This window comes from Syngnathoides biaculeatus, chromosome 10, assembly GCF_019802595.1.
Source record: "Syngnathoides biaculeatus isolate LvHL_M chromosome 10, ASM1980259v1, whole genome shotgun sequence".
Taxonomy (NCBI): domain Eukaryota; kingdom Metazoa; phylum Chordata; class Actinopteri; order Syngnathiformes; family Syngnathidae; genus Syngnathoides; species Syngnathoides biaculeatus.
The window spans coordinates 9,104,401-9,129,110 of record NC_084649.1 but is presented as its reverse complement, the minus strand read 5'-3'; the positions used below and the strand labels follow the sequence as shown (position 1 = coordinate 9,129,110).

The window sequence follows — 24,710 nt, the reverse complement described above, 5'->3', positions numbered from 1 at the left end:
CGCCCCTGAGTCTGGAGCAGCAAGCGGCGGAGCTTCACTGGCTCTCTTCGCCTCCTCTCAGTGCGGGAATACAGCAGCGGAGAGCGGCATGGATACGGAAGGGAGCCCGAGCAGCCTGTCGTCCGTCACGGACAACTCCCCCCACGACCCCTGGTAAAGTGCCTCCGCCTTCGCCGGGCCTGTTCGTCCCGGTTCGAGTTCACCTTGGACTTTTAAGTTGAGTTGAGTACGGGAGCGGAGCCGAGACAAAAGACAAGCACGCCGTGTGTGTGTGTGTGTGTGTGTGTGTGGGATGGAGGAGAAGCTCTCTTTTCATTTCCACATCCATGTACCACGGGCAGGCCACATTTTGCTCCAACTTCTGCACCGTGAACGGAAAAATTCGCTCCCTTTTAAGTCACCCTTTTCGTCCTCTTGGGGATTATAACGGCCCCGCTGGCCCATTGGTGACTTCGCAACATGGCCGATGCTTTCGTCTCACTTTAATGATGCTGTATCGCACGCACCGACCCCACTTTTCACTCTCTCTATCGCCGCTGTGTTGTGCTTTTGCTGAACACGCGTGTATGCCTGTGTGACTTACTGCTTGTTTTTCCCATTCAGCAAAATGTTCATCGGGGGTTTGAGTTGGCAGACGACACAAGGTGAGATGTCCCGCACGCTACTTTCGACGCACACACAGAGCGATCCTATGTGTGCGCGTATACCGCGGAGTTGCAAATAAACTGCACATACTTCAACGTGTGCCTTTCTCTTCAATGAGGATCAGCTTTTAGGATTTAGTCTTGCCGAGACGCGAGGAGAGATTAACGCTGCAAAACACATCCAGACACAGCGAGCGACTTGTGTTTCCTTTTCCCTCTCAAACGCAACCTCGAACGTGTAATGATCGCAAGTTTACACATTGATGGCCACGCTGGCGTGTTGTTTTGCTTACTGCAGTTCTCCGTGCACCCTCGTAGGAGCCATGCGCGCAGCACAGTTTATTCCCGCCACTATGCACCCCCCTCCCCCCACCCATCTTATTATCATACTGACTGCAATGGTGTCTAAACAACAATTAACGTCAAGCGCAGTATTGGTTATGTTGGTCCTGAAAGAGCTGCAATATGCCCAATGGTTTTTTGCCCATCCCACCCTCTCACAAGCAAAATGATTGTTGTATTGCAGAGGGCTTGAAGGATTACTTCTGCAAATTTGGAGAGGTGAAGGAGTGTATGGTGATGCGCGATCCCGTCACCAAGAGGTCGAGGTAAGCAGGATCCCATCATGGAATCATCAGATTGGACCCATGCATGTTCTCTTCATGCATTTGTGTGTGTATGTGGGAGATTCAACTTTAGGCTATGTTCTTTATTATCCCTCCCAGGGGGTTTGGGTTCGTCACATATGCGGACCAGGCCGGTGTGGAAAAGGTGCTGGCCCAAAACAGACACGAGCTGGACTCCAAAACAGTGAGCCCCACCTCTTTTTCTTATGGTGCCATTCAAAATTAGAACTTTTCCTGATGTGTGTTACATGCCCCCCCCCCAGTGTATCTAGCCACCCACCGTATGGCTTGTAAAGTTGCTGAGTATGTTTTGGAGCAGCACCCCCCTCTCTCCCTCTTCATCCCCTCTCTTCGTGCTCATTTCCCCCTGCAAATCCTGGTTCACGGCGCCAACATGAAAGCGTTCTTTCTTGGTCCTCATTGCCATGGTTACCTGGGGGACCTGAATGGGGTCAGAGCCCCCTGCAAAACCCTCTTGGTGTTTATGCTATGCAGACTTTTTCTTCGGTAGAAAGTTTTCTTGTGGTCCTCAATGAGGGAGGGGAAAAAAAATCTCCAGAAAGGAAAACGGCTCTACAGTGACTGTTGTGAATGTTAGGAGGGACGCTCGTGAATGCCTGCTAGTTTAGTCTTAATTACTGACACTGTTCATGTAATTTCCCCTCCTACACATGTAACATGTGGGCACTCAACAGTGTTCAGAAATGTGTCACACACAACCTACATGTGTGATGCTGTGACACTTCCATTTAAATCTCTATGAGGGTGTGAATGTTGCTGTCTTGCTTATGTAGATGGGATGTTGTCAGCTTTTGGCCTTTCCTAAGCACATGCACACACGTAACAATAGGATGATTTGAGAGTGAAAATGAGTGGCACAGTTTGGGCCCAGGGGTGGAGAAAGGTAGTGTTGGTTAGTTGTTGGAGCAAGCCTGTTGCCGGGGGTGACGCCAGCCACTAGAGACAGTGCTGTAAGTACACAGCCTGTTGGGATTTATGTCACCATAACAACTTCTCAGCTATTTTGCATTCATTTAAGACTAACCGTGTGTGTGTGGAGTTGTAGTACGAGTAGACATAGTCGTATGCTGTGGAAGGACAAACACAGAATAATTACACTTCTTGTTAGTTAGCCAATTTGTGAATTGAAGATATCGAAATAGTTGAAAATATTTGAATTAAATTGCAGAACTATGGGAATCCTCTACTGGGAATTCCTCTGACAAAATAGTGTTTTCCTCATAATGTGGAATCAAATTCTAAGCAATTGTAAAGTTTTATTTCAAATATCTAACTACTATTTGAGAGCTCGTCCGCGTGTGTATTCTTGTGATGTGGATGCTTGCTTGGATGAGGAAACTTTTAAAAGCGCAGTCTCGCCGACACTTGCTACTCCTGTTAGGCCTTGTCCTGTTGTAAACCAAAATATATTAAAAATGCTAGACCAAAACATTTGTGACTTACACATCCTTAAATTGGTTAAGCAAGCAACTGTGTGATTATCTGAAAAAACGCTTGGAACAAAGACGACAAGTGCCATTTTGGACTTCATTTGGTTTAATTTGTGTTTTTGTTAATTGGTGTTTTATGAAAATTCCAAATTCGCAAAGCATATTTAAATACTGTCAATTATGACAGGGATGTTATGGCTTCACTATTATTAGAACTACTGTACATATAAATAAGACATAAACTAGAATTTATTGTAGACACGGTATGAATATTCACATTTTATATGACGTGTATGCGTGCTTCAAGACCAGACAGCCCTGCGTAATTTCATAGGAATTACATGAGAGACAAACATTCCTTCCTGGAACGGGAAAATTATTTGAAGCGTGGCCATTTACAACTGAAGCCAAATCTTTGGTGCGTGAGAAAATATGCTTTTAGATACAAAACATGACCAGGATAGAATACATCGACGCAGTACTGTGGCCTGTGTAAGTAAACTGCAGGTGCAAGGTCCGTAACACTGCAGACACATCTGGTATTAAACATTTACAGTTTCGTTACATTCACCAGTGCATTAGAAGATGGGCGGCAGGTCAAATTCTGATTCTGAGCATCGAAACTACTGTAAAACGTCAACAAATGTTTTGTTTTTAGAATGAGGTTGTTGCTGGTTAGATTTCCTGCCAGGACAGAAATTGGCCTTAGGGCAGTAGCGTGCTGTTTTCTGGACACAGGAGAAGGGCACAACTGGTATTTGTTTTCTCGGGAGAAATCCTTCACTGGAAGCAGTTAGGGGAAGGAGAAAGGGTGAGATCAGTGTTTTTTCCTCCACTTTGCCTACACGTGGATTTAGTTGTCACTATTTTAGATTCCATTGTGATACTACTAATAGTCATCTTCTAAAGTATGTTTGAAAGATAAAAATGGTCATTAATGCCTATTACTGCAAAACACATTTTGTGTAATTCTGATAAATATTACAGCAGACATTATCTAGTAACTGCCTGGTCACAAATTTATTTATGATGCAAAATTTATGAGACACTGAGTTTTAGTCAGTAAATGGGTAAAACTGGAATGGCACTGAAATATGTTGAAATATATTACTCTTGTGAAGTTAACAACAGGCAGCACGGAGGCGCAACTAGTTAGAGCGTTGACTTCACAGCTCTGAGGTTCCAGGTTCATTCCCAGACCGGCCTGTGTGGAGTTTGCATGTTCTCCCCGTGCCTGCGTGGGTTTTCTCCGGGCACACCAGATTCCTTCCACATCCCAAAAACATGCAACATTAATTAGACACTCTAAATTGCCCCGAGGTGTCATTGTGAGTGCGACTGTTGTCTGTCTCCATGTGCCCTGTGATTGGCTGGCAACTAGTTCAGGGGGTACCCTGCCTCCTGTCTGTGGAGCGCTTGGATTGGCTCCAGCACTCCCTCGTGAGGATAAGCGGCTCAGGAAATGGATGGATGTTAACAACAACAGCAAAAGAATCTTGGTGTCTGTGATCCACAAACTGATTTGAAGTATTCAAATGGATTTCAAGTATAGTATGCAAAACTACATGACTTTTTGGACCTTTAATTCACTTAAGGTGCAGTTTTGTTTTATATATATATATATATATATATATATATATATATATATATATATATATATATATATGGGCGGCAGATCAAATTCTCTCTCTCTCTCTCTCTCTCTCTCTCTCTCTCTCTCTCTCTCTCTCTCTCTCTCTCTCTCTCTCTCACTGAACCTCCAGAGTGGTCTAACACCAGGTTAGTAGATAGATGTTGGCTGTTGGCCCAAGTTCTACTGGAGATTAGCAGTTAATGCTGACGTGGTCAGGACATGAACAAGAGGGATGGAGAAGGTGGAAGAGAAGAGGAGGGTGGGAGGATTGCTGTAATTAGTATAGATCTGAAAAGCAACTAATCGGATTGAAAGAAACAAACTGGATTGGGCTTCTGAGTTCCATGCACGGCCTCAGATCTGCGGATAAAGCCTGGGCTGGTTCTGAAGGTGGATCCAGACACTACATGTGCACGCCACTATTAGAATACACGCCTGATTACCCGGCCTAGCAAAGCAAAGCTCTCACTGGCTTACAAGGGCATAGGGGTTTGGTTTGGTAAATTTGGAATTGGGGGTCCTTATTAGTAAGCTTCGTTAACTAATTACTTGTGCCAGTGTTGAGATGTGCAGACTGACCCCGCTGAGTCTAAACTAAGTTTCTCTCTATACTTTACTCTTATTGTGCTCAGAGCTTTTGTTTATTTGAATGTGATAAACGCCACAGTCACTGGTACCTTCTGTTTGCCTTTGTTTTTTTTTATTTTTTTATTTTTATTTTTTTTGCAAGGCAGTAGCAGGTTGTTCACAGTATACATTTGGATGTACAGTATTGAGCTAGTCAAAAGTATGGGTATGTGCGTTAGACTTCTGTTGGTATGACATTATGAGGATGCTCCTGTACATGTGTATATTTATTAAGTGGGGCTGTGGGGGTAGCATGGGAGCCCCAGTTCCTCTACGGGCCCATCTGTTTTGTACTCTTTGTCCTGTTAATTAATGAAATCAGAGGGGGTGCCTGCTGGGACGGCCTCGTTGGGCACCGCTACACTGGGCAGGCCCACTTTCTCATGAGCCGACTCTGTTTTCCAAATTAATGTTATCTCTTTCTCCTTGTGTATTTTCTTCTTTTCTCCCGCCCCCTCTTAATTTTACCCGTTAGGCTACATGATTTAATTTTTCTTTTTTCGGAGGAGGAGGGGGGTTCCTCAGGTGTTTTATGTATTGTTTTGACATATATATACACACATATATATATTTTTGCATTTTTTCCAGTCTTTTACACCGGTTATCACACTGGACCATGTGAGGTGACTATTGGCTGTAGACTGTAGAAAAAAAAAATCATATTGCTGTCACTTTGCTGCATAGCTGGAGCACAGGTTGGGTGATATGAAGCAGAGTGTTAGTCAGAGCATTACGAGAACACTCAGTTATAACTCTCGTAAAGGAAGAATTGCCTTCTTCAACACATTGTCCACGATTAGACACATTTTCACTAGTTGACTGTTACATAGTCGCGAGACTTCTCAAATGTCAAGCCTCTCTATTGAAGATGTGAAGAGTTATTTCTGAGTGTTGCAAACAGTGACCTGGCTAAGCCATTTTACTTGTGCTTTTGCGGCCCGTCTGTCTTCCTCAAGGCTAATCCAGCAGCCTTAATAGATGCTGTAGTTTTCATTTATCATAGCCTTCCTCTGAGTACGGCCAGTTGTAGAAATTACATGTAAGATACATTCTGTTTTCTCGCTGAAGTGGAATGATTTTTTAACAGCATGGCATGACTGTAGCCATAGTAGCAGTACAATAAGATGCATTAGGCCTAACCTAGTCATAGATGATAACCATTGTATTCTAGGTTGTTTTCAAGAGTTCCTCATCATTTAAACTATATCCACCATTCTGCTTGATACAACACTGTCACGAAAGTACATTCAGAGAAAGATTTTCCCATCCTATTAAAATAAATACATGAATTTGTCATTGATTTTAAATAGGATAAATTTAGTCCATCCCGAACAGGAAAACGTGACATTTCATTCCTAGACCTGTATGTTATTATTGCATTAAAAAGTTGTAATGTAACTATCCCTGTGATATTTCAATTTAAAAAATGGGGTCTATTTTCCCTCTTTTATCTATCCTCATCCATCCTCCACACTCCAATAAGTTGGATACAAATCGCATCAGTGCCTTTAAAAACACTGCGGCGTGAGCCGTGTCTCTTCCATTTGGGAACTTCTTGGCTTGTACTCCCATAAACACACTTTACTTATTCTGTTATCATGTTACACGTCAAAAGCTTTGCTCTAAGATAAATAGTCAATTTGCGGCATTTTTTCCAAACCATTCGCATCAAGCAGAATGCTTAATTTAGTGAAAACATCTATCGAAAGGTGATGAGTTAATTGGCACCTACAATCTTTGAGCTGGTAATCCTATATTAAATAGGAGATCAAAATCCTGAAAGGAATGTCGTGTGGTCACTTCTTGTCCCTGCGTTCTTCTGCCAATCGTTTTTTTTTGCGTGTCCTTGTCACCTTGGTATGTATATGCTGTCTCCAGGTTCGGACCAGCTGTAGGTGACAACGCTTCTTGTCTTTGTCCTACTTGCTGCAAAGTCACCAGCAATCCCTCCCAAGGGCACTGCTGCTGCATGGTAGTTACCCAGCCTTGTGCTCTCCAAGCGGCCGCAGACACTTAAAGGTCCTCCAAGGATATTGTGGTCTGAAGAGTTGTCATCAGAAGCTGGGAATTATCACAGGAGGGAGACGACTAGATAGTTTGAATATTGAAGGAAGGCTTGCTCGCTCTTGTATCATGCACATTGCTCACTTTTCGAGTGCATGTTGTCTCGCTGGTTGATAGGCTCCTTTTGCTTGCCAATATAATATCAACGCCTGTGTGAGACACGAGGGGTTTTCCCTTCACACATCCAATTATTAGAACAAAGATGGAAGCCTAAGACCTTAATACACTACAAGGTTCTGTGACCTAAAATTCGTCTCTTGTTGGCTTGAGTGAGAATAACACAAGATTCCACACAAATTTGAAATGCCAGACTGGCTTTGCATATTTAGCATTATTGTAGGCCAGCTCATTCAAAACTCATTTGCTTCTAATTTTATCTATAACCTTGACCACTCCTCAGACATTCCACGGGGGCGAAATACGGATACATCAAATCTTGTTAATCCTGTCTGGATTTGTTACTGTGAACAATCTTTCTTAAAATCTGAATGGTACATGCATATTCATTTTAGGTGCCAGAACACCTTACTCATCTCGTCAACGTGAAAGATGCATTTGTTTATTGTTACGCTAATAGAAAATAATATAAACAGTTAATACAAAGTATTCCTACCCTAATGTCTTTGTTGTTAAACCCGCCCCTGTGTTTGGATGTTTGAGGGTCTTGCATCAACAAGGGTCTACTATAGATGCTTGAGCATTAGCATATATTCTATTTCTGGATGTGTTGCCCTTCATATTGTATGTGCTCACTGACTTAACTACAACATGTTTCTTGGGATAGTGATCATTCTTAGAGGACAAATTCATTTTTATATTCAGGGCACATGGAAACTTTAATTAAAAGAAAATGTACATTTTCATTTTCTTTAAGACTGAAAGGTTGCATACAGTAATTTTGCAAAAATGTTTGAAGTTACCCAGATCCTTCTGGAAGTGTGTAACGGATTGAATTTCCTCAACATTTTCAGGGTTATGAATGAAAATATAAAATATGAAATAATTTGCAGAATATTTTTTCCATTTATTATTTTATTTTTTCACAGCTTTCTTGTGTAGTTTCCAAACAGAAGATATCCATTCAACAAATACACATCACTTTGTCTTAAATGTGGCCAAGCTGTGAATAGCAATTTGGATTTACAGTATATTTTCTCTATTTGAACTGCTAGCACTACACTTTCCAACTCCCATATAATTGATGAACAATTTTAGGAATAAATACTATTAAAAAACATGTCAGTGGACTGAATGAAATGCCAGAATTATTTATTACACGTAAAATAAGTCTCTGCTTGTTTTAATGACTTTTGACTTAAGGTTGCTATTTTAAAACAGTAGATTATTTGCAGTATGAGGAAATCAATGTCAGGAGAGGTAAAGAATAAGGTCAGTTATGGAAGTTAGCATCACATTTTTTTCTGCAAATGACGACAGGACGATAGTTGTCAAATAATGACAGTGTAAAGAATTTTAGCCAATAGAAAGCATCAAAGCATCAAAGGGACTAGTATGCTGCTTATGTAGAACCATAGCTTTCACAGTTTACTAATACGTCGACACTGCAATCAATACTTTTAAAAAGCAATAAGACTTGGCTCTTATTTGTCTATGAATGACTACATTATATTTTTCCTCATGTCTCTCCAACAGATCGACCCAAAAGTGGCTTTTCCCCGCCGTGCTCAGCCAAAGGTGAGTGCACATGGAAAGGTGAAGTGACGCAATGTTTCACCCATAATCACTCAGCTCTTGTTGGTTAAGATTAGCGTCGGTCACATGACTGAAAAGGCGCAGCAGTCTACTTGACCAGCCTGACACTGTGACCCTGTCGCCCCGACCCCTCCTCCCCCAGCCTGACCATCAGCTACGCGCCTCGACCCCCCCCTCCCCACACACACACACACACACACACTGACATATTTGTGCTCTTACATGAATGGACACACACAGCATGTATTCACCTGTTCACACACACTTGAAAATTTTGCACATTTAGCCCGGATGTGAAGAAGAGTTCTCAGAAATTGAAATTTGATTAGTAAATAAAAGGGTAGAAACGTCACATGATAAGTGATAAAAACAATGGTTTCCTCTTTTTCTGTGGTTCTAGTTGGTCACCCGGACAAAGAAGATCTTTGTCGGAGGACTGTCGGTCAACACCACCATTGAAGATGTGAAGCAATACTTTGAACAATTTGGAAAGGTAAACTGGGAAGAAGTTTTTCAAATTATAGAGTGTACACCTGTGATGGATGACATCCTTGTTTGGCGCTATTTATATGTTTGACATTTTCAATAACCACAAAAAATTATATTCACGTTAGATTTTTCACCTCCCTTTTCTTCCATCTGTAGATGTCTGTCAAATAAAAAAAGAGAGAGGGAATATGTTCAATGTGTAGTGGGTTCGATATAGTTAATTGTCTTATCTTGGGCAATTTTTACTCCTATCTCATTCAGTGTGCTGATTATTTGAATGAAATTTGGTGCAAGGCAAACGCACACTGTGGAGACAGATGCATGGCTCGGGAGATGGAGGAAAAGGGGGGAAAACAGTGAGGGGAGGGGAAGGGTGTGGGCGATGGCGGGGGACTGAAAGGGAAGAAGCAACCCCCCATCGAGTGAGAGGGAGGGGAACTCGGAAGGGTTGAAGGGCAGAGAAAAGGAGGAATGTTGGGATAGTGAGGAAGAAATGTGAGTTTGAAAGGGGGGAAATCATCAATCTGATGGGCCATATAAATGGACCAAAGTATCCGGTCTGCGTGCAATACAAGCTTACCTTTTAGCTTAGCATAATTGAGATGGCGGCGTGGGCCTGAGATTCTTTAAGTAGTTCAGGCTTTTTCTCTATTAACTATGTTAAATGCAACAGCTGCCCTCCCCCGACACACACATATATGCACACACTACGTCATATATCCATCGCATTTTACCCCAAAAATCAGGACTACACCCCCCCCCCCCACACACACACACACAGATCAAGTCCCATAGCTTGGTACTGTGGTGACCTGCTTTTGTCCATTGTCCCACAGTAATCCAGTGGTTTTTTTTTTGTTGAGAAGTGTGTATTTGTATGAATGGAAAAAAGCGTTTGTGACAGTGGCACAGTTTTGGTTTTGAGGAGAGGTGAGCTTGCATACATTTGTGTAGACGAAGAGGGCACAACTAGCAGCCAGTGATCCAACAAATGTAATTGGAGTTCTGTTGTCAAATGTCTGCAGAAGAATCCAGAATTGGACATTGCTGTGTGCTGTAGGCCTTATACTGTATGTTGTTTGTCTCACTTGGCCTATGAGTCAGGGCTCTTAAGTGTATTTAAGGCACTGATTTGATTCAAAGGAAGACGTCTAAAGCCTTTTTACCATGAAGCAGTTTTGTTCAGTTCCGTAGGGTACACGTTTGTAAAGGTTGCTAAAATATCCAACTTGGACAGTACTGCTTTCCAATATAAGGTCTCTGGGGTCCTGATGAAAGTGTATAGTATTTTCACTTAATGTTATAGTTAAAGTGAAACAATGCAAAAAGCATCATTAAAAATATACTGTGGATTATGGTGGAAAAGGGAATTTTCAGTACAGAGATTATCATTATTATGAATGGCATCATGCAGCATTGCTAGCTGTTGTTATTTTTTTTATTTTTCTTGTGCTGATTTCCACACTGACATCAAGCTATTTATGTGGCTATCCTGTTGCAGTCATTACATGTCAAATTTTACATCTCACTTATGCACATGAAGCGTTTTCAAAATATGTTTTGGGTAGGGCCCTGACGGTAACAAAGGGCTTTTGAATCAAAATCAAATCATTACTCCTTGTACTATTCCAAAATAATAAGCCATACTAATAGTCATTAAAAAAAATCAAAAAAATGAAAAAAAAAAAACAATTTGATTATTTGAAACCTTGAAAACAGAGTACACTGGCAGATTTTGGTTCACGCTTCTCTCTCTTGGCAAAAAATTTTCACGTTAGTTTAAAATGGATCCATCCCCATAACATGCTTACAGTAGAACCCGGGTTGGTTTCTACCTCAATCCGTGCTGTAAATCCTCGCTGGCGAGGACCCACCTGCTTCCTTTCTAGTTAACTTGCTAACTCACTGGCTAGCCAAAAAGCTCATCTTTTGCTAAGATGTATTGTATCAACTTTCTCCAATTCATTCTGCCGTGGTTGAATCCTTTCTAACTTTGGTTGTATTGCTACTATGAGTAGCTCCTTGGGCTTGGCTATCGGAAGCCTCCTTCTGCAGAAATCTCGTTGGAGGGCTGTAGCCATTTACAACCGTGATCCATGACTGCAAAAACAAAATGAAACTGCGAATAAAGTAAGGACTATAATATTCTTCGAGTCATTGAGCTTTAATTTTATCATGAAACCTTTAAGAAAACATTGTAGTTTTTTGTAGGTTGTTGACATGCAAACAAAGAGGATAATCAAAAGACAGTTTTGGATAACCTGAGAGGACAAAGAGACACTCTTATGGGGTTCTCTTTAAAACATATTGCCCACTAGTGGCGTGGCATACAAATGAGAGTATTTTCAGCTGATTTTGCAGTTATTAAAAAAAATCTTTTATACTAGATTGTTGTCTTGAAAACCTTAAAAATTAGTCGAGCTGGATTACGTGTGACGTGCGAGCTCATTTTACAGGCGCTTGCGTCGTGTGTTATGGTTTCTTTGACTGTTCACCATAATGTCTGTAGCTCTGAGGCGAATCACTTTTCCCTGGTGGTTACACACTTTCATATCAAAGATAGCCCTGACTCCACAGAATAAGGGAATATTTGGACTGTTTGGAGACATGAGACTGAAGCTGTATCATGCGTAGCGCCAATCCCACAGTGCATTCCTGCTGAGCGGGAGGTATTTCTTGTTTATTATCTGAGCCCTGGTTACAAGGTGCAGGTTGGGATGGAGTAGGACTCAGTGTCCTGTTTATTTTCATACTGTGGCACCGCCTCAGAAAGAAAACACAGAATGCACTGCATTTTCTGCAACTCTGATGCATATTGAAGTTTTGTAAAATAAAAAAAGCATATTTCTGAAAGCACATCTATGCTATGCTGCTTCATCAGAGTAGAGGGAAATTGCCATTCATCTAATATGTCAGACATTTTTCACTGAGCCAATGTGTAAGTTTGTTTGTGGTTTCAATGTTGAACAAATGTGAGCTACTCTTCTGGCCTGTACTGTAGTGGTCATGTACCTGCAATGTTTGTGTGAGACTTAAGTCTGAATCCCAAGGTGAAGGCCCTCTATAATCTGCTTAGACCCAAAGGAGAGTTGTGACCACATCCCTTCCTTTTGCCAAGGCCGGCTATGTGATCTTAGATTTGTTTTAAACTGAAATTCACAAGTAATTTGAAAATTAGCATTTCATATACTCATTTATGGTCCATAGAAAAACCCTGTATCTGGCTTTTCATCATCCATCTCTGAGCTGTTTAAAGCGCCAAAGAGGCAAAATGACTGCTAAAATCCTTGAGTAGAAGCAAAGGCAGTTAAAAAATAAACCCTGGATACACATTAGTTTTCGATGGAGAACAGGGTGGCAAAGATAAAAAAAAAAAAAAAAATGCAGCATGGAAGGCAGACGGGAAAAGTTGGGACTCCACTCACCCATGTGAGCCAGCAATTAGGAGGCTTGACTGAACACTTTGTCTGCTGGCCTGTTTAGAGAGCTGTCCGGTGAGAGAGCACAAGGATGAAAGCGGGAGATGTGAGAAAGCAGGGGGGAAAATGTGAACTCCATCCTTCATAATCTACTATGTTAAATGCTTTTTCTTCACACAAGTAGCTGCATCTAAAAAATCAATGTGCTATGTTTAAGGTGACCCCATCTGGTCACGTCTCGATCTTTTTCAGAAAAATGATGGTGGTGCAACACTCAGTAGTAGTAACGACACCCTGGGTAGTGAACATTGGCAATCGTCTTCTTATTCGGTTTGGCAAGGGCAAGGAACTGGTGTGTGACAGCAGCATAAGATCATACACGTGACAAGTTCCTTTAAATGAGATAGTAGTGCATCATTGTCTTCTTTGGGGATTCAGTGGTGTGCTATCGGATAAATTCAAGTAAAATAAAATAAATTAAATATCGTCATGTTTTTGCTTACATCTCAGGCTGTGCCTTCTGTAGACGTGAAGAATCCAGTCTCCACTTGACTTGACAAATGTGTTTACCATGCTAACCTAGCATAAATGTTTCTGATGCTAACATGGCCTTTCACTGCTCATGTAACTCTAGTCTTATGAGAACATGACTTGCAGCTGTCTACTTACTGCCCTGCTCCCTGTTTCTCTGCTGTGTCATTGAGTTTGGAATAGTTGGAGAGTAGTGGAGGACAGAATAAACTCAATGAAGGACTGCAGGAGGAGGGGGCAGTGTGTGTGTTAGTGGGGGTGGGGGAGTGCCATATATTGAGATGGATGGGAGTCAAAAGGGTCATGGAGACTGCAGTAACAACCTTGGTTTCCTCCATTTCCGCCATCACCACATCTAGCTTGCAAACCTTTTCAATTGTGTTGGGACAAATGCAGATACAAACGCAGGCTCAATCGCAAGTGGGGAGTGTGTTCATCATCTCAAGTAAGGGTGAGAAATCACATAGCCTGGTCATCCTGAGACCTCTGCCACTCACATTACACTCTGGTTTGAGTTTCAGTGCTGCTGTAGCTTAATGAAAATAGATATTTACTCATTCTCCATCTGTGTTGCCATGTGACTACTACATGGTCAGTCTTTGCATTATCGTCAATGGATGACATTGTTGAAAAATTATTTCAGTTGACATTGACCTACAAAAACAACTGAAACACTCATGGTTATCATTCCAATAGCAGATTGATGGCACTTAGTCAAGAAACACTACGCCCTCAGTTTGGATACTGTAACCAATGCCACTGCTCTGGACACAGTGGTCATGCAATAAAAATGTACACTTTGCTTTCGATGCATTGGAAGCACAAATATTATTAATGTGCAGTCTTCTGCCATAGCTGTTTTGACTGTAATGTGACGGCACATTTTCACCTGGATACTCAAAACACACCCCTTCCATGTGTGAATTGTAAACCTAGACCTCAATTTTCAGAACTATCTTTTTTGCATCCAAAATTCCGTACAAAATGATTACGTGTTTCTAAGGGCATGTCATCAGCATTTTAAAATAGTTGTGAGACTTTTCTTTGGTTATTGTAAAAACAAGAAACCACTTAGTGTAAGACATGTTTAAGACGAATACAAGCGTGGTCCCGACGTTGTCAGAGCTTGAGGAGAAGCTTCAAAACTTTCCTGCCAGCAAAGGGCAAGCTCAATGGTGGCAGGGGGAAGGGGGGTGGGGGTAGGAGGGCTGGAAGGAGGTTTTTTGGGTAGTGGTAGAAAGGGGGAGGAGGTGGAATATGAATAGGGCAGTTGGAGGGACTGCGAATAGGAAAGTAGGAGGAGAAGAAAAGGAGTGCGTGTTGACAAAGCCCCTTGTTCACGTTTGTTCACTCTCTTTCAGATGCAAAGTGTTTGTCAGCAAATTTTCCATGTTCAGTCAAAACTTTCTCCTCTTTTGATCCCCGTGTTATTGAGCATTACAGTTTCTCATTTTCTCTCCCCTTTTCCCTCTTTTGAAATGAGGTTGGGGGAGGTGTGTTCTTCTAATTGAAATTCTTTACAACGTCTCCAAGGCAATAGGAAACTTTGTGGAGAAATACAAGCAGCAAGTGAACAAATGAGTGTAAAAGAAAGAAGAATTTTATGAAATGTCTCATTATTGTTTGTGGTTCTTCCAGATTGTCGCGGAAAGAGTGTGGATTTCAAGTTACTCACACATAGCGGTCACTTTTTTTGGAACTCATTCTGTCTTTTCTCCTTTGTCACCTGTCACCCCTCCTTGTCCCTCCACCCTGTCCATCTGTTTTCCCCTCTTGCTCTAATGCTAAAGAGGGACAATAGCACCCCATGCTGTGTAATGATGTGTGTGTGTTGATGTCGAAGCCCATCCATGTCTTTGTTTTTGTTCTCGCCAGGTTGACGATGCCATGCTTATGTTCGACAAAACAACCAACAGACACAGAGGTGCGTACATGGAGTATCACACACGCACACGGATACAAATTAAAGTAATTGGGGTATTGGACCTTATTAGATGTCCTCAAGGGGGAGAATAGACAGGACGGGGGAAAAAAAATCTCTAGTCATATTCGTGTGCCTTTTACATGTGCCTCCGCCCCGCTTCATTTATCTCTGTCCTCTCCCAGCGAGAATGGAGTGCTGCGCCTGCTGAGGGTCACAATAAAGGGTCAGAATGGTTCCAGGATAGGATGGAACCTAATGAGATGAGTGAGGAATATGGGGGAAGGAAAGGAAAGAAACAAGGAGGTCGGGTGGGGAAAAGGGGGTGTGGCCGGTAGAGGTTAATTCAGGTGTGGAAGAACCACCATATCAACAACAGCTGATTAACAGAGGAAGCAACGTGACGTTGGTTTCATGTTGCTGCCTCCTTGCCTTAGAAAAGAGCTGTGATGAAGGGTGAGGACAGGTTTAATAGATGGCCATCACTCCTGGCCAATCTATTTCTGTCTGGATGTTATCAGTCTATAATCGTCTTGTTCGTCCTTGCAAGCAAGATTGGGTCCCATTTCATGTACAAATGTGTTCGATTTGCTCATCAGACTTAAATTATTTAACAATGTCAAAATGAAACTTGATTCTCATATCTTGGGGAGGCCTATGTAAAATAAAAGTTGTTGATGTCTCCAATTTCACCATCTATCTATCTATCTATATCTATCTATCTATCTATCTATCTATCTATCTATCTATCTATATCTATCTATCTATCTATCTATTCATTTATTTATTAAAACCACACAATAGGATATTGCAACAATGTTTTTGTGTCTTCCAGGATTTGGCTTTGTCACCTTTGAGAATGAAGACGTGGTTGAGAAAGTGTGTGAGATTCATTTCCACGAGATCAACAATAAAATGGTAGGCAAGCTCAACAATGTGTGTTTCTTCCGGCTTGTCCCTTTTGGGGGTTGCCACAGCGTATCATCTCAGATGAACGTATATATATGTTTGGCACAATTTTTACACCAGATGCCCTTCCTGACACAACCCTTCTCAGGGAGTGGAGGCCCCAGTGGGATATGAACCCACAACCCCTGGTTTACCAAACCAGTGCTCTAACCACTGAGCTACGGGGACCCAGGCAAGCTCAATAATAACGCACCTAAACACATTTCAAAAGAACCCACAACATTAGGTACAACTACACTCTTTAATTAGAACTGATATAAGTCCTTTTTCGTTATTCTAACTAGATAATAATCCTGCTCGTGCTTTTTTTTTTTTTTTAAAGAATTGGTTTTGATACACGCTGTCAATGAGGTATTAATATAGCAATATGAATTACAGTACGCTAGTTTGCAGTAGTCTGGAAGGGCACTGCACTGTATAGCACTGTACAGTATATGTATGTACAGTAGGTGTATTTTACTGTTGGCCTTACCAATTAGCTAAATAAACCCACATCACGCAACAGAAAATAATTATAAACACAGATACCAGACAAAATGTTAATTTTATACTTGTAATGGCAGGTTTTGCTTTTTTTTGATCTGGGTAGATTATAAAACTTGGGTATGTGAAAATGTTTGTTTGGAAGACTTATTTTGTGATGTGCAGATTTTCTGAACTAGGTTGATTTTGGACTAAATTATTTTAGCACTGCTGAATTTACATTCACTGTTTACTATAGGTAGAGTGTAAGAAAGCTCAGCCAAAGGAGGTGATGACACCTACAAGCTCGGCCAGAGGTCGATCCAGAGTGATGCCCTATGGGATGGATGCCTTCATGCTGGGCATTGGCATGCTTGGTAAAACTTATAACAATGAATATGTTTTGCACTTACAGTGTCTGTGACCAATTTTTTTTTTTTAATGATTCAACACAGGGTACAAATCTATCTATTTATTTTCCGTACTGCTTAATCTTACTAGGATTGCATGCGTGCTGGACCTGTCTCAGCTATCTTCGGGTGAGAGGCTGGGTCCACGGTGAGGTGGGGCAGCCAATAGCAGGGCACATATAAACAAATATAAACAATCATTCGCTCTAACACCAATGGACAGTTTAGAGTTGCCAATCAACCTACCATGCATGGTTTGGGGTTGTGGGAGGAACCGGAGTACCCTGAGAAAACCCACACAGGCATAGTGAGAACATGCAAACTCCACATAGGCGAAGATTTGAACCTATCCTCATAACTGTGAGGCAGATGTGCTCACCAGTCTTGGTCTGTGCAGGTGTACACATCTGTTATTGAAATCCTTTTTTACAACGAAAACAGTAAACTCTACATTTTACGCATTGTTTTATGTTTTTAACCTATGAGGAAAAATTCAAACAAAACAATGCACTTCGAGGTTGCACATGGGACAGAGAATGACACGTGACTAAAAATAATTAGCAGTTGTTTGGGTCCCTCTAGTGGACAAAGCTGCGGTTTGGCCAGCAGGATTAGTATAAAAGATTGATGTTATGTTATGTTGCTATTAGCTTACTATTATTCAGCGTTTTGTTTTTGCTGACAGGCTACCCAGGCTTCCAGACCACCACCTACACCAGCCGTAGTTACTCTGGAATTGCGCCTGGTTACGCCTACCAGTTCCCAGGTGAGTGTGTGTACACCCTTTTAGACTTTGTTCAGGTGAGTTGCCAAGAAGAAAAGCCAAAGGATGCGGGTTGTGGCATGTAGTTGATTCAGCTGCAGAGAGTGCAGAGGCCATGAAAGTGTTGGAACTACAAAGGCCATGGACGTGCGTGTGCACACACACCCACACACGCACACACATGCTCCAGTTTAATACAAACGTGCATCCAGCAGAGTTTGATGACTATTATTGGTAATGGTGACTTTATTGTCACTTTTTTGACATCATTAAAAGTATTATTTTTTAAATGTCTTGAAATCTCAATGGTTGAGTTTCTCTCAGATCTGCTCAAATTTTTAGGTCTGTTTATTTGAATTCCTTATGTAACCTTGTGTCCTTTGCTGAATGGCGCCTCCTCTTCCTCTGATCCCACCTTCCTGCCTTTCCCCCCCACAATAGATGTTTTCACGTGAAAATGTTACGCTCTGTGCTCTTGCCTTCATGTTAGTGTCCCGCTGTGGCTAATTGTCTGTTATGTGGTTCTGTAGTGTGTGACTTGTGAATGGTGGCTGCATTTACAGAGCACTCTCTCTTGACCTTCTCTGTTTCTAGAATTCCATTTAGAGAGGACCCCCCTCCTGACATCTTCCCACCCCCCTGAGCTGACAGGTCAGTGGGTACCGAATATATTCAACAGGCTAAAGTCAAATCCAAACATTTGACTGAATGCTGACTGAGAACATTCATAAAACTAGTGATGAAGCATCAATTTGGTATCACTCTGACAAGTTTGTAGGGTCCTATTTTACCCCTCTTGTACATTTGATGAATGTATTAGGGAACGAGTTGGAGATTTTGGTATGTTGTGCTTGGTATGCACGAAAAGCTCCACAGAGCTATGTATATTTTACATTTTATAATTCATTTCAGTTTTTAATTTCATTTCAAAGGACTAAAGTGTGTACTATTCTGCCTATGGGCAAATCCATGCTTAGTAGCTAGCTGTGATATTAGTTATGAGAGAGAAGCATCTCATCCTAAATATCTCCCCATGTGAAACAACAATGATGACGTTTGTGTAAGATGTTGATTGTTTTTGGAAACTTCATCCCTTTGATAAGTGTCTAAATAGATTCACAAAAAAAATTCCCTACATTACAGTAGACTACTGTGGTGCTTTTCTTAATGCCCCCTTGTGAGCAAAACGTGTACTTTCACTTTTAAACCACATCCTCCTTTTCATTGTTCCGGTGTTTTAAGAAACAGAAAGATGTTTTTACTTTATTCAACAGGTGTCACAATTTTCATGTGGGATTTAAATCTGCTGATTGTTTAATATTGGAGAAGATGTTTTAGCTTTTTTTTGCGGAGTAAAATCTGTATTTTTGTTACCTTTAGCCATTCCCTTAACTGCTTATGGACCAATGGCAGCAGCAGCAGCAGCAGTTGTTAGAGGTGTGTATATGACAGAAAATGTACAGTGCCACCAGAAAGTATTCTCACTCCTTCACATATTCCATTACAGATTTAGTGTTCTTTAAAAAAAAAAATATCCCATAATGACTAAGTTAAAATATATGTTCAGACATTTGTGTAATTAAAAAAGATGCAAACATTCAAACATAACACGTACATCCAGTAAGTATTCACAGCCATTGCTTTGACACTCCAACTTAAAAGCTCAGGTGCATGTTTTCCACTGATCATCTTTGAGATGCTTCTAGAACTTGAATGGAGTCTGCCCAAGGTAAATTCAGTTGACTGAACATGATTTGGGATGGCACAAACTTGTCAATATAATGTCTCATAGTTGCCAGTGCATATCATATCATAGCAGAAACCAAGCAACAAAGTTTTAAAGGAATCATCTAGACCGGATTGTCTCAAGGCAGAAATCTGGCGAAGGATATAAAAGAATTTCAGCAGCAATGAAGGTCCAGAAAAGCACTTTGGTCTCGATTATTCAGAAATGGCAGAAGCTTGGAACCACGGGGACCCTATCGAGATCTGGCTGTCCAGCCAACCTGAGAGGTGAACAAGAACCCTCTGGTCACTAAGGGGGAGCTCCAGTGTTCTCATGCCCTTTATGGTAGAGTGGCCAGAGGGAAGCCATAGAAATGGATCTTTTTGACCTGAATTGCAAGTGTCATATCTAGAGAAGAAGAAGCACTGGTCATCCCTTGACTAACACCATCGCTACTGTGAAGTATGTTGACTGCAGTATCATGCCGTGGGACTGTTTTTCTGCCGCAGGAACTGGGCGACTAGTCTGATAATATAGAGAGTTCTGTGGCAGTCAGACTAGGGCGTCGACTCACCATCTAACACGATAATGACCCAAAAGTACACAGCTAAGATAATAAAGGAGCGGCTTCAGCAGAGAGCCTGTGAATGTCCTTGTGTGGCCCACCCAAAGCCCAGACAGAATCCAAATCGAAGATCTCTGCAAAGACATAAAAGTGGGTCCCCACCAATGCTGCCTATCCAACCGGACTGACCTTGAGATGATCTACAGAGAAGACAAATGCCTTAAAACCGATGTGCCAAGCTTGGAGAGCCATACACATGAAGGTTTAAGGCTGTGATTACTACCAAACATGCTTCGCCAAAATATTAAACCAGGGGCATGAATACTTATGTACCTATTATGTTTTCATATTTAAAATTTTAATTCATTTGCACAACTGTTTGACATTTTGGTTTTAGTTTATCATTGTGGGATATTTTATTTGGATTAAAAAGAGAACAATATACTAAAATCAGCTTTAGAATAAGTCTATAACAGCAAAATGAGGAAACATGATGGGGTGGGAATACTTTCTAGTGGCACTATATGTCCATCCACTAGCATGGGTAAAGGCCTGCATTGAAAGAAATATGTCTAGATGTGTGCAGTAGACTGTTCAAGTTTGACCCATGTCCTCTACTGTCTAGGTGCCACCCCTTCTCGCGCAGCTGGATTTCTGAGCACCAGCAGCCCTGGACCAATGGCTGATTTGTACGCTGCAGCAAATCAGGACTCAGGAGTAAGCGGCTACATCAGCGCGGCGAGCCCTGCCCCCAGCACAGGGTTCGGCCATGGTCTCGGGGTATGTTTGTAATTCTGCCTCCACACCCTTCATTACAGTGGATATAAAAAGTCCACACATACAGTACACAGCCTTGTTCATTATGCAGGTTTTTGTAAAATAAAACACCAAGATAAAACCTTTCAATACTTTGTCCTCCCTTAGCAGGACCTTGAAAAATAATTTGAAAAAAAAAAACAATTCAAAGGAATGTTTTAAGGGGGAAAATAAAAAAAATAAACATAGAATAACATCTTATGCACAAACTCAAAGTAATACCATACTCTGTTGGAGTACCTTTTGCTTTTATTAAAGCAGTCTTCTCATCATGGCACAGCTTGATTTGGCAATATTTGCCCACTCTTCTTCAGCCCACAAAAGATCACCCCACACAAGTTTGATGGCACTGCCTATGAGTCCAACCACCTTGAGTAAATTAGTGATGATGAGTGTTGTGTTTGCACCAAACATACCTTTTGGAATTGTGGCCAAAATTGTCAACCTTTGTTTCGATCGGACCACAACACATTTTTCCATATGCATATGAACCATGCCGCATGGAGGCTCTGTTGCATTTACCTTTCTTGATAATGAGCACCACAAAAAAGCCCGACACAACCTACGTAGCTCCATCAGAGAAGCCAAGCGACAGAGGGATACTACAACATATGCCAGGGCCTCTATCACATCACAGACCTCTGACAGGGGAGAACACTATCCTTCATCTCTGGCCACATGTTTCAAATCCACCACCAAGTTTACAGATGATTGGACAGTCATTAGCCTGATCACCTGTCTCTGGAGAAGAGACAGAAATCAGGTGGCTCAGCTGGTGTCCTGGTGCCACGATATTTATTTGTCTTTTTAGCTGCGAAGGCTAAAGAGATGATTAGCAGGTCTACGAGGAGGAAAGAGCAGTCATCAGTGGGACCCGGGGACAGAGGGTGAAAACCTTCAAACTCCTTGGAAGCTACACCAACAATGACCTCACATGGACCCACAACACACAGGGCATTGTTAGGAAGGCTCTAACTATGACTGGTTCTTGAGGAAGCAGAGAAAATGTGGAAACTGCTCAGCAACGTCTACAGATGCACAGTGGAAACTGGAACACGGACCAATTCCATCGGAGTATGGTTATGGGAAGGATTCCTCTGTATACAGGACAGCAAGGCTCTCCAGTGTGTCATTAAAACTGCACAAAACATCTGTGGAGTAGCCTTCACACCACATATATGGCAGCTGTGCCGCAAAGAGAGCACACAACATTATCAGACAGCACACATTTCAAATCGATTTTTTTTAGCAGACGCTAGAGGAGCGTGGCAGCCAGAATAGCCAAGAATAAATTAGAAAACAGTTTTGATAGTGGAAAAACTTTTCAAATGATTTAGCTTGGTCTCATTTTTTTTACCACACAAAAAACCTGGCAGTTCAATGGAGGAGAGTACAGTTTTTTATATCTACTGTACATGCACGAATCATGTTTATTTGTGAAGCGAAACGTTTTGTACTATATTGAGTCTGTTGTGTGCATCCCCAGGGTCCTCTGATTGCTACTGCGTTCACCAATGGCTACCACTGAGATGACTCAGGTCGTAGCTATTTGGGGGCTTCTTTTCTGCTGATGAGCCAATCAAATGCTGAGTGCCCATTGGCGGCACAACCTGATTGGCTGGCTGCAACTCTGGCTGGCTGTCCTGTGGCTCCACCCACCGACTGAATATCTTTTTAAAAGAACTAAACTTTGTTTTTGCTGTACTAATCTCACATGAACATAATATACCCCAGTGTGTTCTCATGGATCTTCATTAGACCCCACAAATACCCATTACTTTCTTTGGAAACTCAGAAAACTGCAAAAAAAAAAGGCTCTGGTGAAACTGTCATTTTTTTTGACAAGGCCAGAGAGGACTATTTTCTTCAAATTTTTACTGTATCTCACTGTGTTATATTGCATCATGAAATCCTTGAAAGATGTTTCTGATAAAACACACCAGGCACAAAGGTGTTTTCTTTAGAAACCCTTTTTAACATACAAAGAACAAACCCAACAACAAGTCATTTTTCTAAGCATCATGGAAACAGAAAAAAAATGTATATTTTGATAGACTTTAAAACAAACCTTTGTAATAATGTTATTAATATTGACATAATATGATAATCTGTGAGGTATTTTATTCTGTTATTGGTTTTAAAGCAATGTTTTTATGTCTTCCTGTAAGATATTGTACATAGATTTTTGGATGAAGAGGCAGGCCGGGTGAGGGACTACTGAAGCAGCTGGCATGTAATTTGGTTGGCTTGGAGAGGATCAGCTTCTATTTCATTGAAAGACATCTTTATGAAATGATATGTGGTCATTTCACTGCTTATTACACAAGCGTAAACATAAGGCTCCTGTGTACATGATTGAGTATTCCTCTCCAGCATTGAAGCAGTGTGGCACTGTTGACGATAAGACAGATGACTTCCTGGAGTTTGTCTGGCATCCATGTTCTTTTACAATGTCATCACATTTTTAATGCTTTTCTGGAACCAGCAGCTATGTATTTTTTCTTTGTTTGAATGGTGGTGAACCTGATTTCTTGCATCTGCGTGAAAAACTACTCTAGCTTAAGATGATGGACTATGTTGATAGAGTAGTTTCAAACTCAAACCGGAGAAATCAGGGCTTGGTGAGGGGGTGGGGCCGGGGGGGCTAACTTGACTTTTTGGGATTTTTTTTGCCATCACTTCAATTGTTTTGTTCATTTTTTTATTCCTTTTTATGTGTTTACACGGTGAGGCACCGTGAAACTAAATGAAGGACATTCTCTGAGAAACAAAATGTAGAAAACATCACAATAATGTTCTGTTGTCTTATCACTATTGAGGGTGCATGTGAATGCGACTGAATGTGTGTTAGTGAGTATTAGTGCGCTTACATCAACGTATGATATGGAATTACTTTTGGCAACTGATGGAGCTTTACTGCTGCCTGTACTCGGTACTGATATGATCTCCCTGTTCCATTTTGTTCACTGCTCTCCACTACTTTGCTCACATCTCCTGTTTTGTATTCATGGCTATGTGCTCCTCCACATAATTGTTGATTATATACAGTTGCTGCTCCGTGTAATTTTGGGTAGAGGGGGTTTGGGCAGGGAACATGAAATGTAACAGGGTCTGGTCCCAGTCAGCTCTGATAAAGGCTCTCGGCGGAGACTAACGCTGGCTGGAAGGCAAAGTTGAACGCTGGAACAAATGCAACGTGAAAAAAAAAGAAAACGGAAAAAACAAGTGAACTGTTTGTTCAGCCTTGTTTCATGTTGAGCATAGCAAGACACTTGAAGCCACGTCCTCATCCAGCCAGTCGTTCCTCTTGTCCGCCCATCTGGGACATGACACAAAACTACTACTGGACACATACACTGTAACTTTTTAACTTACAATAAAGCAATAAGTTATTTTGTACCTTACAAATGAAAATAGTGCTATTATTGGTAAAAGCAGACAGGGTGTGGATAATTTTGCGGCATTAAGACTTTATTTTCAGATAAAAATTCTATTTTTCTGTGTTGAGACCTTGTTCCCCTTGTACAGTTTATTGATTTCAATGATGAAATTGTCTTGTGTTCATGTCAGGAAAAGGGCCATTACTTTGAATTGAGCTTGTAGCGCCTTACATGAGGTCAGAAAGATTAGGGATGGCCCCTGCCAAGCTTTACAGCATTTCTTCTCTCATACCCACCCCCCTTGAGAATTCCAATTTTTAAAATGCTAATAAATTATTCTAAAGTGTATGTCAGTGTGATTTTTCCCCTCCCCCCCTCAGTTTTTCCTGAAACCATGATCCTTACCCAAAAAATGCGGCCTTTTAATGGTGAGGGAGACACTACCCCACCGTACCAACAGGGGTGGTTATTTATCTGTGCTGTGGATGCTTTGTGTGAGGT

General features: G+C 41.4%; 1 protein-coding gene across 1 annotated transcript; it reads left to right on the top strand.

Moving 5' to 3' along the window:
- The first annotated feature begins 9 nt into the window (after positions 1-9).
- On the top strand, positions 10-24,557 carry LOC133507112 (RNA-binding protein Musashi homolog 1-like). Its single transcript, XM_061831793.1, has 14 exons — positions 10-153; positions 604-644; positions 1,171-1,252; positions 1,370-1,454; positions 8,699-8,740; positions 9,159-9,251; positions 15,073-15,121; positions 15,954-16,036; positions 16,809-16,926; positions 17,645-17,725; positions 18,317-18,373; positions 19,103-19,159; positions 20,639-20,793; positions 22,316-24,557. Exons 1-14 carry the CDS (start codon positions 89-91, stop codon positions 22,355-22,357), a joined length of 1,050 nt encoding a protein of 349 aa, XP_061687777.1. The 5' UTR covers positions 10-88; the 3' UTR covers positions 22,358-24,557.
- Positions 24,558-24,710: the final 153 nt, after the last annotated feature.